At 44.4% G+C, this 15586-nt stretch overlaps 1 protein-coding gene across 1 annotated transcript in view; it reads right to left on the bottom strand.

The window, feature by feature from the left end:
- Window positions 1-15586, bottom strand: part of LOC140187929 (deoxynucleoside triphosphate triphosphohydrolase SAMHD1-like) — a 64109-nt gene that overhangs the window by 31468 nt on the left and 17055 nt on the right. The window contains exons 6-10 of the mRNA XM_072243802.1: window positions 13784-13854; window positions 9412-9585; window positions 6793-6893; window positions 4303-4411; window positions 2889-2980 (exon numbers count right to left, since the gene is read on the bottom strand). Coding sequence (XP_072099903.1) covers window positions 2889-2980; window positions 4303-4411; window positions 6793-6893; window positions 9412-9585; window positions 13784-13854 — 547 coding nt within the window. The remainder of the gene's footprint in view (window positions 1-2888; window positions 2981-4302; window positions 4412-6792; window positions 6894-9411; window positions 9586-13783; window positions 13855-15586) is intronic.

Genomic DNA, 15586 nt, shown 5'->3' with positions numbered 1-15586 from the left:
GGGGTAACATCACTCAACTTCACTTGCCCCATCAATGAATCGTTCCCACAATCGATGGACTCATATTCAAGGACTCTTCATCTCATGTTCTCAATATTTATTGCTCATTTTTTTTCTTTCTTTTTGTATTTGCACAGTGGTTGAACGCCCAAGTTGGTACTTTCATTGATTCTGTTATGGTTATTATTCTATAGGTTTATTGAGTATGCCTGGAAGAAAACGAATCTCAGGGTTGTATATAGTGACATATACATAGAATGATAATAAATTTACTTTGAACTTTGATACTGGCCAACTGGCAACCTTGTGTACATTCAAATTCCTTGTATGCATAATCAATCACCAATCACACTACGATAATACAGATATTAACAGCCAATAGAATCTCCACATTAAGGGCCAATAATACTTCAGAATTAGGAAAGTAACTGACTAAGGCTACGTCCACATTACGCCGGATAATTTTGAAAAGAAAGCTTTTTCTCTTCGTTTTGACCCTCCGTCCACAAACAAAGCAGCATTTTTATCCCCCGAAAACGGAGATTTTCAGAAACGGTCTCCAGAGTGAATAAATCTGAAAACGCCTAATATCCGTTGTAGTATGTACGAGGTAACCGGAGAGATTTAAAAACGTTGTCATGACAACACCACAACAATGCTTTTTCTGCTTCTGCTTGGTACTGCGCAAGCACTGCCGGACGGCTGTTATAACGTGCAGTGTGAACGGCGTGAGAGTTAAACTGTGAAGTGAGCTCTTTTGACTATTTAAAAACGCTGTCATGACGTGCCGGAACAGATGGCCGCAGCGCGGCATTTCGTTATTTTCTTGAACGCAACCCCCCACATAACCTAACAATTTCAGAACAGATGACAACGAGACTGAAGCCAGAAAAGTTAGAAATGTACTCACCAAGTACTTTGACCCACAGCTTACTGAATAAATAAGTATACTCACTTTGCCCTGTTTTCTGTCCTTGCTTGTATGAAGGTGCTTTACCTATTTATGCAAGTACTTCTCTGACAATAGATGTGTAACACCTAATGTAACATTGTATGGAAATACAAGATAACACTGATGCAGACATGTTTTATACATTTAACAAGGTGCTTTATTAATGCAACAGAGTTAGTCAGTTTTTCAATGTTCGTCATCAGCCGGGTCATACTGTCCGTGAACTCCCTGTCGGTTGCCTCCATACGCTCCAGTATTTGTTTTTTTTTAGTTTTAAGTCCTCCTGCACGAGAGCCAAGAGCAATTCCTGTTAAGTTTTTCTACTCTGTAACTGGACAAATGCACACCAAGTATACCGCTTCCTCTTCACTTGTTTTCTGTGTGTCCTGCGCATGCCCAGTAGGAGATTCGTCTAAATATCCGCCTAATGTGGACGGAGATATTTTGAAAAACGCCTAGTGTGGACGCCTGTCGTTTTTACTCGAATCCGGCGTAGTGCAGACGTAGCCTAATGCCAGTGTCACTCTAGAACCCTTCGTTTGCATCTTCATCTTATCTCGGTAGGCCAGATGGCTCCAACTCCATGAAGTGCACACGGGAGCTATGCTCTTCAAAGACCCGTCTTGTCCGGCTAACCGCACAGTATCTGTGAACTGTCCTTGCCTGGACTTTACCTTAACCCATGCTTTGCTGCAACTTCCACATTACAATAAGAAATAGTGCAAAAACATATCACAACTGTGCTGTAACCGTTCAGAAATCTGACGACGGCAGGGAAGGAGCTGCTCCTAAAACACTGAGTGTGTGTCTTTAGGGTCACAGATTGCAGTAATGAGAAGGGGGTATGTCCTGGACTGTGAGGGTCTTTAATGATTGATGCTGCTCTATCAGGTTTGTTATTAGTGTCTTACATAATGTGCAGTCTGTTGTTTTATGGCAGCAGCACGGTGAAAAGACGTAAAATTGCTATAGATTACAAAATAAATGAACGGTGCAAAGAGAAAGGGGAAACATGTCCTTTCAATGGTGTGTGGGCCAAACTCTCCATCCCAGGCAATCTTCTGGTGTCCTTATAAACTCTGTAACAATGGAAGGGAGACACTGGATTTTTTGTTCAAAAAAAATTGCCAATTCTTTGCCAAATTTTGACCCTAATGATTCATGGTGCCTTAGGACATAATTCACACAAGCTAATAATGCCTTACAGTACCAGTGACCCAGATTCAATCCCCGCCTTTGCCTGTACGGAATTTGTACGTTCTTCCCATGTGGGTGAGGGTTTCCTCCAGGTGCTCCGGTTCCTCCCACAGTCCAAAGACATACTGATCAGGAGGTTAATTGGTCATTGTGAATTGACCCGTGATTAGGCTAGGACTAAATTAAGGGCAGCGTGGCATGAAGGGCCGATTCCGTGCCATATCAAATAAATTAATAAATGTGTTCAGTAAAGGTTGAATAGCTTCAGACTTTACTCTCCGGAGCTCAGGAGAATAAGGGGCGATCTGAAGGAGGACTTTGAGGGTGAAAGCATACAGGCTTTTTCTCCTTGGGTTGGATAGGACCTGAACTAGAGGTCAAATTTTTAGGATGAAGGTGAAATGTTTCAGGGGAATCGGAGGGGAAATTTCTTCACTCAGAGTGTGGTGGATGCAATATTATCTGGATGCAGGTAGATGGGACTACGAAGATGATCAGGGTGGCATGGAGTAGATTGGCCAAAGGGCCTGTTTCTGTACACAATGACACTTATAATGGGGGTTCTCAACCTAGGGTCTGCGGATCTCTTGGTTAACGGTAGGGGTGCATGGCATAGAAAAGACAGGAACCCCTGCTCTATAATAACCTTTGAAGCTTAGGGTGGGCAGTGAGGGAATAGAAAGGGGAAGTACACCCCACCAGCCTATAGGAGGTATGGTCACACTGCAGGAATACTCACATACAACCAACGATGTTGCCCACTCTATGCTGATAGGCCCTGCGATGCAAGGTGTTGCGCGTGTGAAACATGTTGTACAGGTCGCCAACCTCCTGCAGGGAAAGGTGGAAAAGGAGAGGGAGAGGTCATTTCACCCTTATCATTGTGCGTATGTCAGGAACTGAACCCAGCAGTGAGCAATTCTGTCACTATGACACTGCGGGCACTGAAGAGCGTCAACCTACGAATAATTCACTGATCTCAAGACAGTGACATTGTGGATGCAAGTTAGCTCATCAGCATGATGCCAATACCAATGTTCCATCAATTTACTCGTGCCAGTGTTCTCATCTCCGTTTACTGGTAAACAAATCATGACACCAAGATAAGGGGTGTAGTGGACAGTGAGGAAGACCAGCAGAGCTTGCAGTGGGATCTGGAGCAGCAGGAAAAATGGCAGATGGAATTTAATGCAGATAAGCAAGTTCAACGTGTTGCATTTTGGTAGAACTAACGAGGGTAGGCTTTACACAGTGGATGGTAGGGCACTACGGAGTGTGGTAGAACAAAGGGATCTGGGAATACAGGTAATAATTCGTTGAAAGAGGCAGTAAAGGTAGATAGGGTCATAAAGTAAGCTTTTAGAACACCGGACTTCATAGTTCAAAGTATTGAATACAGGAGATGGGATGTTATGTTGAATTTCTACAAGACATTGGTGAGGTCTAATTTGGAGTATTGTGTGCAGTTTTGGTCACTTACCTACAGGAAGGATGTGAATAAGGTTGAGTGAGTACGGAGAAAATTTACAAAAGATTAGAGATATACAAAATTATGAGGGTATAGATAGGGTAAATGCAAGCAGACTTATCCCACTGAGGTTGGGTGGGACTACAACTAGAGGTCATGGATTGAGGGAAAAAGCTGAAAAATTTAAAGGCGACATAAGGGAAAATTTCTTCACTCAGAGGCTGGTGAGAGTACAGAACAGGCTGCCAGCACAAGTGGTATATGCAAGCTCAATTTCAATGTTTAAGCGAAGTTTGGATAGGTACGTGGATAGTAGAGTTATGGAGGGCTATGGTCCCAGTACAGGTCGATGGGAGTAGGCAACTTGAATGGTTTCAACATGGACTAGATGGGCTGAAAGGCCTATTTCTGTGCTGTACTTTTTTATGACTCTATATAGCAAGGGCACATGGAAGGGAGAGCTCCTTTACTAAGTTATTTAATATCAGCAGAATGCAGTGTTGTACAGAACCTCCAGCTCATCTCCTTCAGGCTGACCAAGGTGCCTTCATAATCTGATCCCATTGGCTATTTGCCTGCACTTGTCCTATCCAAGAACTTGGCTGGGTCTCTTCTGAACTATTACAGTAAGGCTGCTGGAACCAAGGCTCCAGGAAACACACAAGAAACGCATCGTGTCCATCACCTTATCTCGGGTGCATATGAGGTTCATTTTGCCAACTTCACAAACTCGAGCAAACTTGAGGAAGCGTTCAAAGTCAAAGTTGTTTCGGATTCCCAGATGGTGACAGTCCCTTCAGAAACAAGACAAGATACATCAATGCCACCATCCATTACATCAAGGCTAAAGCAGCCACACGTACTGATGAACATTCACACTGACTGCTGAGATCACTATATGGGCACACATGTAAGTGAGGAAAAAAAGCTGCATGCATCTTAAAATTTCACTTCCAACCAACAACGGGTTAATTTTATCACGGCTTCCTGTCAATTCAGGAATGGTCACTTTAAAGGGTAGCATGGTGGAGATAGTTCTCTACCAAAGGAGATGCAAGGCACTCCTTCCCTCTGCTAACCTGCAGGTCACCCTTGGCCAAGTTGTAGCACCTGCTTAGCCCCCCCCCCCCCAATCTGGGTCATGTGAAGCCATGGGAGTAGGTGGTGGATAGTCGTGTGAGCAGCTGATGCGTATTGCAAGTCCTGGTTATGTAACCACTGACGCTAGGCAGGCAATCTCTGGTAAAGACACCACCCAGGAGAAGGCAATGACAAACCACTTCTGTAGAAAAATTTGCTAAGTACAATCACGGTCATGGAAAGATCATGATCGCCTACATCATATGACATGGCACACACAGTGAACGAATGATCACTTTAAATTGGAAAAAGCTGTCAATTTATGCAATTCCTAAACACAAAAGGTTCCACAGATGCTGGAAATCCAGAGCAACACAGGCAAAATGCTGGAGGAACTCAGCAGGTCAGGCAACATCTACAAACAGTCAATGTTTTGGATCAAGACCCTTCAGCAGGACTGAAAAGGAAGGGGGGAAGAAGCTAGAATAAGGTGGTGGGAGGAGGTGAAGGAGTACAAGCTGGCAGGTGATAGGTGAGAACAGGAGAGGGGGAAGGTGGGTGGGTGTGAGAAGCTGAGAGGTGATAGGTAGAAGCAGTAAAGGGCTGAAGAAGGAGGAATCTGATAGGTGAGGAGAACAGACCATGGGGGAAAGGGAAGGAGGAAGAAAGGGACGGAGGAAGAACGGTCAAAAGCAGGACAGGAATGGGTACAAACTGGGAGAGCAAGCTTGCAGGAACATGGTGGGGGGTCAGTATGCAAGTGGTAAGGGAGAATATGGGATCCCACAGAAGAAATCTGAGAGAAAAGAAGTACACATCGTCACTACAGTAGGGCAGAAATTGGAATGTTCCAGTGAACACTTCTGATGTACGATCTGGAAATTTGAACTGACTACAAGATGCCAACACGTATTTGTAAACAAAATCATACCAAGAACAACATAGTTGAGGTTTATTACGAAAGTCACCAGGATACTGCCTGGATTAGAGAGCACGTCTTACGAGGAAAGGTTAAGCGAGTGAGGGTTTTTCCTCTCTGGAGTGAAGGAGGAGGTGATACAAGGCATAGATAGAGCGGATAGCCACATTTTACCCCCCAAGGCGGAAATGACTAATATGAAAGGGCATGATTTTGAGGTGATTAGAGGAAGTTATAGGGGCTGATGTCAGAGGTAATTTATTTTAAAGACAGAGAGGGTTGAGTGCATGGAACTCATGCAGGAAGTGGTGGTAAAAGCAGAGACACTGAGGACACTTAAGAGACTATTAGATATGCACATGGTGATAGAAGAATGTAGGGCTATGTAGGAGTGAAGGGTCAGATTGATCTTAGAGTGAATTAATAGGCCAGCACAATATCATGGCCAAAGGGGCTGTACCAAGCTCTAGTGTTCTATGTTAATTCTTAATATTCCGGAGGGGTCTATGGACCTGGCCTGGGAACCCCTGTGTTAAATGGACTTTCCTGCTCTCTTTGTTCTGTTGATAATTAGCTAATTTGTTTATATTTACATAATTATTGACATTTGCACATGAGACCGTTCTGATTGTTGATTGCTCATGGATGTTTGCACTATTGTCTTGTAAATTGTTGGTCATTATTGTGTTTTATTTTTGGCAGCCCTCAACCATCAGGCTCTTAAGGCAAAGGGGATAACTTCACTTGCCCCATCATCGAAATGCTCCCACAACTTATGGACTCACTTTCAAGGACTCTTCATCTCATATCCTTGATATATATTGTTTATTTATTATTTTATTTCCTTTTATATTTGCACAGTTTGTCGTCTGTTGCACACTGGTTGAATGCCCAATTTGGAGTGGTCTTTCATTGATTCTATTATGGATTTATCGAGTATGCCCTCAAGAAAATGAATCTTAGGGTTGCAAATGGTTACATGTATGTACTGAGATAATAAATTTATTTTGCACTTTGATAGTACTGAGTCAAGTACTGAGCAGTCAGAAACAGTCGAGCTTGCGAGATTAGTTTACCGTGATCATTCCAATTTCCAGGTGAGTGTACACTGAGGAAAGACATGGCTGAAGGAACACTCACAGCCAGCTGATGAAGACCAGAGGGAGGGTGACTTACCTGGCCAGGTAATCCCACTTATCAACATCAATCCCGGTTCGTTTGTTGGCAACGATTTCATACAGAAAGCCTTTCTCTTGAGGACGGCCTTTGTACGGCCACTGGGGAGATAAGATAGCAGAGTTAGTGATAGGAGCAGCACACAGGAGGGTGAAGATGGAATCACCACTCCCCCCACATGACGCAGCTGGAGAGTAACACCAGTGAGCAAACCATACCATGTTGGCCCAGGATGAGATGTGGCACCTTGCCCAACAGAACCCATCACCTTCCACAGGATCTTCTCCTTCCCTTTATTCCATGGTCCCTCTCCTCTCCTATAAAATTCCTCCTTCTTCTGCCCTTTACGTTTTTCCACCTATCACCTCCTAGCTTCTCACTTCATCCCCCTCTCCTACCCACCCAACTTACCCCTCACCTAGTCTCTCCTGCCAGCTTCCCTCTACCCCCCCCCCCAACTTCTTAATCTGGCTTCGGCCCCTTTCCTTTCAATCCTGATGAAGTCTCAGCCCAAAAAATCAACTACTTTCTCCCCTGCATAGAAACTGCTTGACCTGCTAAGTTCCTCCGGCATTTTGTGTGTGTTGCTCAGCTTCTCTTACGCAGGGCAGGCAGTACAAAACTCTTCACCATGGTGGTTGCATCATGGCCAGAGGACTTTGGCTTTAGGTGAGGATGAAGAAGTTTGGATAGGACTTGAGGAAGAATTTCTTCACCCAGAGAACTGCTGGAACTTGGAACACACAACCTAAACAGGTGGTGGAGGGGTAGGTTCTCTCAGGACATTTAAGAAACAGCTATAGACAAGCATCTGAATCAACACAAACACAGAAGGCCACGGACGTTCTGGTAAAAGGGAGTGAGGGTGATGGTTATGTGATGGCCTGTAAGGCACGATGTGCCAACGAGCCTGGTACTGTATCACAGGCTGACACGATGGCCAGGATGGCAAACCTGTGGCATGCTCCCAAGATGGCACAAACAAAAATTTTGTTGGCACCCAGCATGCAGTGATGTCCCTTGACTCTTTAAACCACACCCATAATATAACGATACAAGATGATTATTGTTACTGCCAAATGAAGTGGTGAAGGACTCGTTACAACCTGAGAGAGTGGGATGTTTTCACAGGAAACTTCTCACCCCTGCTTGGCGCCAACTAGAAGGTTGTGAGAACAAGTGATATAGGACGATACGTTTTGAGATCCTCGCAGATCTGGTGTACGTATCACTATTTGGATAGTAAATAGTTACAATAACAATACTATATAGGAATGTAATTGTTCTAATTGTCTTGCAAAAATATAATATTAATAATTTTTGAAGAAATTTTCTAATTCATTTATTTCAATCAAGCTGTTACACTTTTATTAATAGCAAAACAATGAATACACATAAATAAGCAACAGGGCTCATCTGTTTTCATTAAAAAAGTCCATAGTTACACTGGAAAATAAAGATTTTGCTTCCTGAATATTTTTCAGTGTATCTTATAGATTTTGGGCCACTGATCATGAAAATCGCCATGAAATTTCCTATCACGTGCCATTTTTGTCTGATTGTCTACATTTGTTATTTCAACTCATAATTCCAGTCAGAATAACTAATGCCAAAATTAAGGAAATCATTTTTGTTGGTCCACAAATCAAACAGGTTACCAATGACAGGCAATTCAAAGAAGTTTTAGTGCTACGATGTTGTTGAAAATTGTCTTGGCAAACCAAACAACGTGCAGCTGATTGACGACATGCTTCAAGCATGCAAAACCATGAAGTGCAACATGTCCCTAAAGATTTATTTTCTGCATTCCCATTCAGACTTCTTCCCTGTAAACCTTGGCGCTGTCAGTGACAAGCACGATGAAAGGTTTCACCAGAACATTGTGGTCATGGAGAAACGGTATCAGGGCAACTGGATTTCATCAATGCTGGCTTGATTATTGTTGGACACTTAAGCAAGAAGCCTCAGACATGGAAGTCAAACAAAAATCATCAAAACATTTTTAGCTTAGTTGAACTATTGCAAAGTGGCACAGTTATGCATTATATTCAATAGAAGTTAATTTCTTGTTTCCCCAAATTTCTTCATGATACAAGTAGTCTGAAATTATATTTGTGTGCAGTTTCAAGCTGTCTATTAGAAACAAAAATAATTCTAAGAAATCAACAGTTTCGAAAAAATTTGTTGTTTAGTGTTAATGATACTAGTGCCATGGATATCTCTGCTCAAAATTACCACGGCACAGGAGAAAATTATTATTTTTTTAAGAAGTTAATCACCAAATATGGAAAAACACAATCAAAAATGTTCGTTGCCCCTTCCTTCTCCGACCTGTTGCCATTCTGGCCATACTGCCCCATGTGGTGACTTGATATGTCTGACCTCTTTGGGCTGTGCTGTTTGTGACCTTTTTATCATACAGACCAGTATAGAAGGATCTGCAGGTCCTCAGTATGGCCCCCTGTGCGGATATTACTTAGCAGTCCTCTTCATTAAGGCTGTAGGTTACAGGGCTCCCCTGAGAACCCCTTGTAAGAAGCATGAGCACACCTCATCCTGTTCCACGGTACAAACCCTGGTATCTTTCTATCTGTTCCTTGGTTCAACATTGGCACTTACCACCGAACCTTTTGGAGGATTGCCCTCTCCATGAGCCAATGTCGCTGGACCTCGGATCTGTTCCTTTATAAACTCCAAATCTTCTGGCAACACCAGGCCATAGCTCTGCAGTACCCCTTCCAACTTATTGGAGGAGATCAAGTGCTGGAACATAGCTATCGAACCATCCTCGTGCTGCACGAATAACAAATCAGAGGAGAGAGTGAATCATCATTTTATGCAAATGAATAACAAATAAAATTAACACTTCATTGTCCTGGAACAAATGCTTAGTTTACCCCCTGTAGCAAATCTCAGATTGAAAGATCCTTAGATAACCAGGTTTATCTGAAATCCGTGGTTTCCGCTCAGAGTTAGGCTTTTTCACTGGCTTGGTCTGAGGTATTCGAAGGACTAAGTCAAAGCTTTCCTCATGGAATGGAACTTAACCAGAGGGGAAGTGGAAACAGGTGAGAAAGAAACACGGTTTTACACAGCAATGGGAGCAGGCAAACTACGGTCAAAGAGAGGAATTTAAGGACACATTACCCAACCACAAAGGTACATGGAGGGGCAAATTGTGTTGAGGAAGCAGGGAGTCTGCAGAAGGGCTTGGACACTATAGGAGAATGGGTAAAGGAGTGGCAGATGGAATACAGTGTAGGGAAGTGCATGGTAGAAGGAATAAAGGTGTAGACTATTTCCTAAATCCTTCAAGAGGACCTCAACTTTGTCATAGAGTTTGGAGGCTCGTGTGCCTCACTGACCCAGAGAGCTATGTTGGCTGGAGTCAGGGCCTTGTGCTTTGGCTCTTTATAGGATCATGGATACCAAACAATTCAAAGGGTAGATGTCAGACTAAGGGTGGTCCACCGATCCTCCAGGCTCTGGGTTTCAGCTCAGGGTTAACAACACTGACTGGTTAAAAATAATTGCTAGACACACAGCAATGCTCCTATATCTGTGTGTGGACAGACAGAGATGGAGGACCTTCATTGCTACCCCAAATGCCAGTGGCGTAACGCGCAGTAAGCACGTACTCACTAAATGGGGAGTAAATTCAGAAATGAGATGTGCAAAGGGACTTGGGAGTCAAAATGCAGGATTCCCTAAAAGTTAACTTGCTGGTTGAGTCAGTGGTAAGGAAGGCAAATACAATGTTAGCATTCATTTTGAGAGGACGAGAATACAAACCAAGGATGTAATGCTAAAGCTATACAAGACACTGTCAGACAACATCTGGGGTTCTGTAACCAGTGTTTAAGAAAGGATGGCTAGCATTAGAGAGCGCCCAGAGGAGGTTTACAAGAATGATAGGGTTAATGCACGAGTGTTTGATGGCTCTGGGCCTGTACTTGCTGGAGACAAGGAAGAATGTGGGGTAGAGGGTCATTGAAACCTAGTGAATATTGTAAGACCTGTATGGCATGGGAAGATATCCCCTTAGTGGGTGAGCTAGGACCAGAGGAGACAGCCTCATACTAGAAAGTTGCCCCTCTAGCTCAAAGATAAGAAGGAATTTCTTTAGCCAGAGGATCGTGAATCTGTGAAATTCATTGCCACAGACAGCTGAGGAGGCTAAGGCACTGGTTACATTTAAAGCAGAAGTTGAAAGGTTCTTGATTAGTAACCTTCCTGTTAAAGGTTACAGGAAGAAAGCAGGAGAATGGGGTTGAGAAGGAAAATAAATCAGCCATGATGGAATTGCAGAGTAGACTTGGTGAGCTGAAAGGGTTAATTCTGCTCCTATGTATGTCCAATGATCATTAAAACTGAAGCTCACAGATGAAGCCATGGAGATCCCAATATCAGTTCCAGTCCTACATATGGATTCCAAGATGTGGTAGAGTGGGAAGATTTTATTTAAGCCTTCATGATTAACTGAACTTCATAATTGCTTAATTCTATTTTTTTTAAACTGAGTGCCTTCGTCAAATATATTCTATTCATACAAGACAGATAGGAAGAAAACTAATTCTTCATCAAACCCAGAAATGGCAAAGAATCATTGTGGCATTCTCTTTACTGGAAACCTACAGCTTCACACCAACATACATCAAAGTTGCTGGTGAACGCAGCAGGCCAGGCAGCATCTCTAGGAAGAGGTACAGTCGACGTTTCAGGACAAGACCCTTCGTCAGGACTAACTGAAAGAAGAGTTAGTAAGAGATTTGAAAGTGGGAGGGGGAGGGGGAGTTCCAAAATGATAGGAGAAGACAGGAGGGGGAGGGATGGAGCCAAGAGCTGGACAGGTGATTGGCAAAAGGGATATGAGAGGATTGTGGGACAGGAGACCGAGGGAGAAAGAAAAGGGGGAGGGGTGAAAAAACCCAGAGGATGGGCAAGGGGTATAGTCAGAGGGACAGAGGGAGAAAAAGAAGAGAGAAAAAAAGAATGTGTGTAAATAAATAACGGATGGGCTACGAGGGGGAGGTGGGGCATTAGCGGAAGTTAGAGAAGTCAATGTTCATGCCATCAGGTTGGAGGCTACCCAGATGGAATATAAGGAGTTGTTCCTCCAACCTGAGTGTGGCTTCATCTTTACAGTAGAGGAGGCCGTGGATAGACATGTCAGAATGGGAATGGGATGTGGAATTAAAATGTGTGGCCACTGGGAGATCCTGCTTTCTCTGGCGGACAGAGCGTAGGTGTTCAGCAAGGCGGTCTCCCAGTCTGCGTCGGGTCTCGCCAATATATAGAAGGCCACATCGGGAGCACCAGATGCAGTATATCACCCCAGCCGACTCACAGGTGAAGTGTCGCCTCACCTGGAAGGACTGTCTGGGGCCCTGAATGGTGGTGAGGGAGGAAGTGTAAGGGCATGTGTAGCACTTGTTCCACTTACAAGGATAAGTGCCAGGAGGGAGATCAGTGGGGAGGGATGGGGGGGGGGGGGGACGAATGGACAAGGGAGTCGCGTAGGCAGCGATCCCTGCGGAAAGCAGGAGGGGGGAGGGTAAGATGTGCTTAGTGGTGGGATCCCGTTGGAGGTGGCGGAAGTTACGGAGAATAATATGTTGGACCCAGAGGCTGGTGGGGTGGTAGGTCAGGACCAGGGGAACCCTATTCCTAGTGGGGTGGCGGGAGGATGGAGTGAGAGCAGATGTACGTGAAATGGGGGAGATGTGTTTGAGAGCAGAGTTGATAGTGGAGGAAGGGAAGCCCCTTTCTTTAAAAAAGGAGGACATCTCCCTCGTCCTGGAATGAAAAGCCTCATCCTGAGAGTAGATGCGGCGGAGATGGAGGAATTGCGATAGTGGAGGAAGGGAAGCCCCTTTCTTTAAAAAAAGGAGGACATCTTCCTCGTCCTGGAATGAAAAGCCTCAGTGGCCACACATTTTAATTCCACATCCCATTTCCCAGTGGCCACACATTTTAATTCCACATCCCATTCCCAGTGGCCACACATTTTAATTCCACATCCCATTTCCCAGTGGCCACACATTTTAATTCCACATCCCATTCCCAGTGGCCACACATTTTAATTCCACATCCCATTCCCAGTGGCCACACATTTTAATTCCACATCCCATTTCCCAGTGCCCACACATTTTAATTCCACATCCCATTCTCCCGATGTGGCCTTCTATATATTGGCGAGACCGGACGCAGACTGGGAGGCTGCTTTGCTGAACACCTACGCTCTGTCCGCCAGAGAAAGTAGGATCTCCCAGTGGCCACACATTTTAATTCCACATCCCATTCCCATTCTGACATGTCTATCCACAGCCTCCTCTACTGTAAAGATGAAGCCACACTCAGGTTGGAGGAACAACACCTTATATTCCGTCTGGGTAGCCTCCAACCCGATGGCATGAACATCGACTTCTCTAACTTCTGCTAATGCCCACCTCCCCCTCGTACCCCATCTGTTACTTACTTTTATACACACATTCTTTCTCTCACTCTCCTTTTTCTCCCTCTGTCCCTCTGAATATATCCCTTGCCCATCCTCTGGGTTCCCCCCCCCCACCTTGTCTTTCTCCCAGGACCTCCTGTCCCATGATCCTCTCGTATCCCTTTTGCCAATCACCTGTCCAGCTCTTGGCTCCATCCCTCCCCCTCCTGTCTTCTCCTATCATTTTGGATCTCCCCCTCCCCCTCCAACTTTCAAATCTCTTACTAACTCTTCCTTCAGTTAGTCCTGACGAAGGGTCTCGGCCTGAAACGTCGAATGTACCTCTTCCTAGAGATGCTGCCTGGCCTGCTGCGTTCACCAGCAACTTTGATGTGTGTTGCTTGAATTTCCAGCATCTGCAGAATTCCTGTTGTTAGCTTCACACCAAAATGAATTTCCTCAAAAACACGTCCCACTGATGGGACCCTGGCACTCAGCCTACTACCCTGGCTCTGCCAACACACACCTTTACCCAAAGTCTTCGGAGAACTTTACCTTCCATTTCAAGCCTTTCCGCATCTGGGGGATAAATTTTCCATCAAACATGTGTGAAAATGGCCCGTGACCTGTGAAACAAAACATCTGAGTTACAATGGAATGACACTGGCCTGGGTCTAAAATTGTATCAACAAGAAGTCTTCTCCAAAAGCAATACACCTTTAGCAGTACACAGGAATGCCAGGACAGATCACTGCCTCAAGCAATGTGACCTGCACCTGTAAAACTGCTCAAAGGGACTGGGTACGTAAGTATTTGAATAGACACGGACTGATTAGGGATAGTCAGCATGGCTTTGTGTGTGGTAGGGCATGTCTAACCAATCTTATAACGTTTTTCGAGTAGGTTACCAGGAAAGTTGATGAAGGCAAGACAGTGGATGTTGTTGACATGGACTTTAGCAAGGCCTTTGACAAGCTCCTGCGTGGGAGGTTGGTCAAGAAGGTTCAGTTGCTCAGTATTCAGGATGAGGCAGTAAAACGGATTCAATATTGACTTCACGGGAGAAGCCAGAGAGTGGTAGTAGATGGTTACCTCCCTGACTGCAGGCCTGTGACTAGTGGTGTGCTGCAGAGATCTGTGTTGAGTCCACTGATATTTGCCATTGATGTCAATGATCTGGATGATAAGGTGGGAAACTGGATCAGCAAATTTGCAGATGACACCAAGATTGTGGGGGTGTAGTGGACAGCGAGGAAAGCTAACAAAGCTTGCAGTGGGATCTGGACTAGTTGGAAAACTGGACTGGAAAATGTCAGATGGAATTTAATGCCGAAAGTATGAGGTGTTACACTTGGAAGACAAACAAGGGTAAGATTTACACAGCAAGTGGTAGGGCACTGAGAATTGCGGTGGAACAGATGGATCTGAATACAGGATGTGGAATCCTTGAAAGTGGCATCACAAGTAGTTAAGATCGTAAATAGGGCTTTTGGCACATTAGCTTTCATAAATCAAAGTACTAAATACTAATGTTATGATGAAGTCGGTGCAGCCTAATTTGGAGTATTGTGTGCACTTCTGGTCACCTTACAGGAAAGATATCAATAAGATTGAAAACGTTCAGAGAAAATTGACAAGGATGTTGCCGTGACTTGAGTACCGCGGTTACAGGGAAAGGTTGAAGAGTTTAGGATTCTATTCCCAGGAGCACAGGAGAGTGAGGGGAGATTTGATAAGACACCTACAAAAGTATGAGAGGCATAGATAGACTGTGTAAAGGCAGGCAAGCTTTTTCCACTGAGGTTGGATGAGACTAGAACGAGAGGTCATGGGTTAAGGGTAAAAGGTGAAATGTTTAAGGAGAACCTGAGGGAGAAATCCTTCACTCAGAGAGTGTTGCGAGTGAGGAACGAGTTACCAGTGGAAGTGCTGCACATGGGTTCAACTGCAAAATTTAAGAGTAGTTTGGATGAGTACATGGATTGGATGGTCCAAGTGCGTGTCGGCAGGGACTGGATAGAATAACAATTCAGCATAGACTAGATGGGCCAAAGGGGCTGTTTCTGTGCTGTCGTGCTTTAGTCCCATGCTTAATAGGAACACATCGCAGTCCAATTCAACTGCCCTGCTCCTCCTTCCCAAAGGCAATAAATAGTTCCTCCTGCTTCACTGTGGGTGCCACCATATCTACCACACCTCACCAAGTGCATAATCTTCACGTACAACTGCCTCCAGCCAGTGTCATGAGATATTTGACAGTGAGCCCACGCACTCACTTTCAAGACTCTCCAACTCAGGCTTTCAATATCTATTACTTATTTATTATTATTTTGTTTTTGTTCATTTTTGTACTTGCAC

Source organism: Mobula birostris, chromosome 2, assembly GCF_030028105.1.
Source record: "Mobula birostris isolate sMobBir1 chromosome 2, sMobBir1.hap1, whole genome shotgun sequence".
NCBI lineage: Eukaryota > Metazoa > Chordata > Chondrichthyes > Myliobatiformes > Myliobatidae > Mobula > Mobula birostris.
Note: the sequence above shows the minus strand (reverse complement) of the source record. Positions and strands in the feature narration are given on the sequence as shown.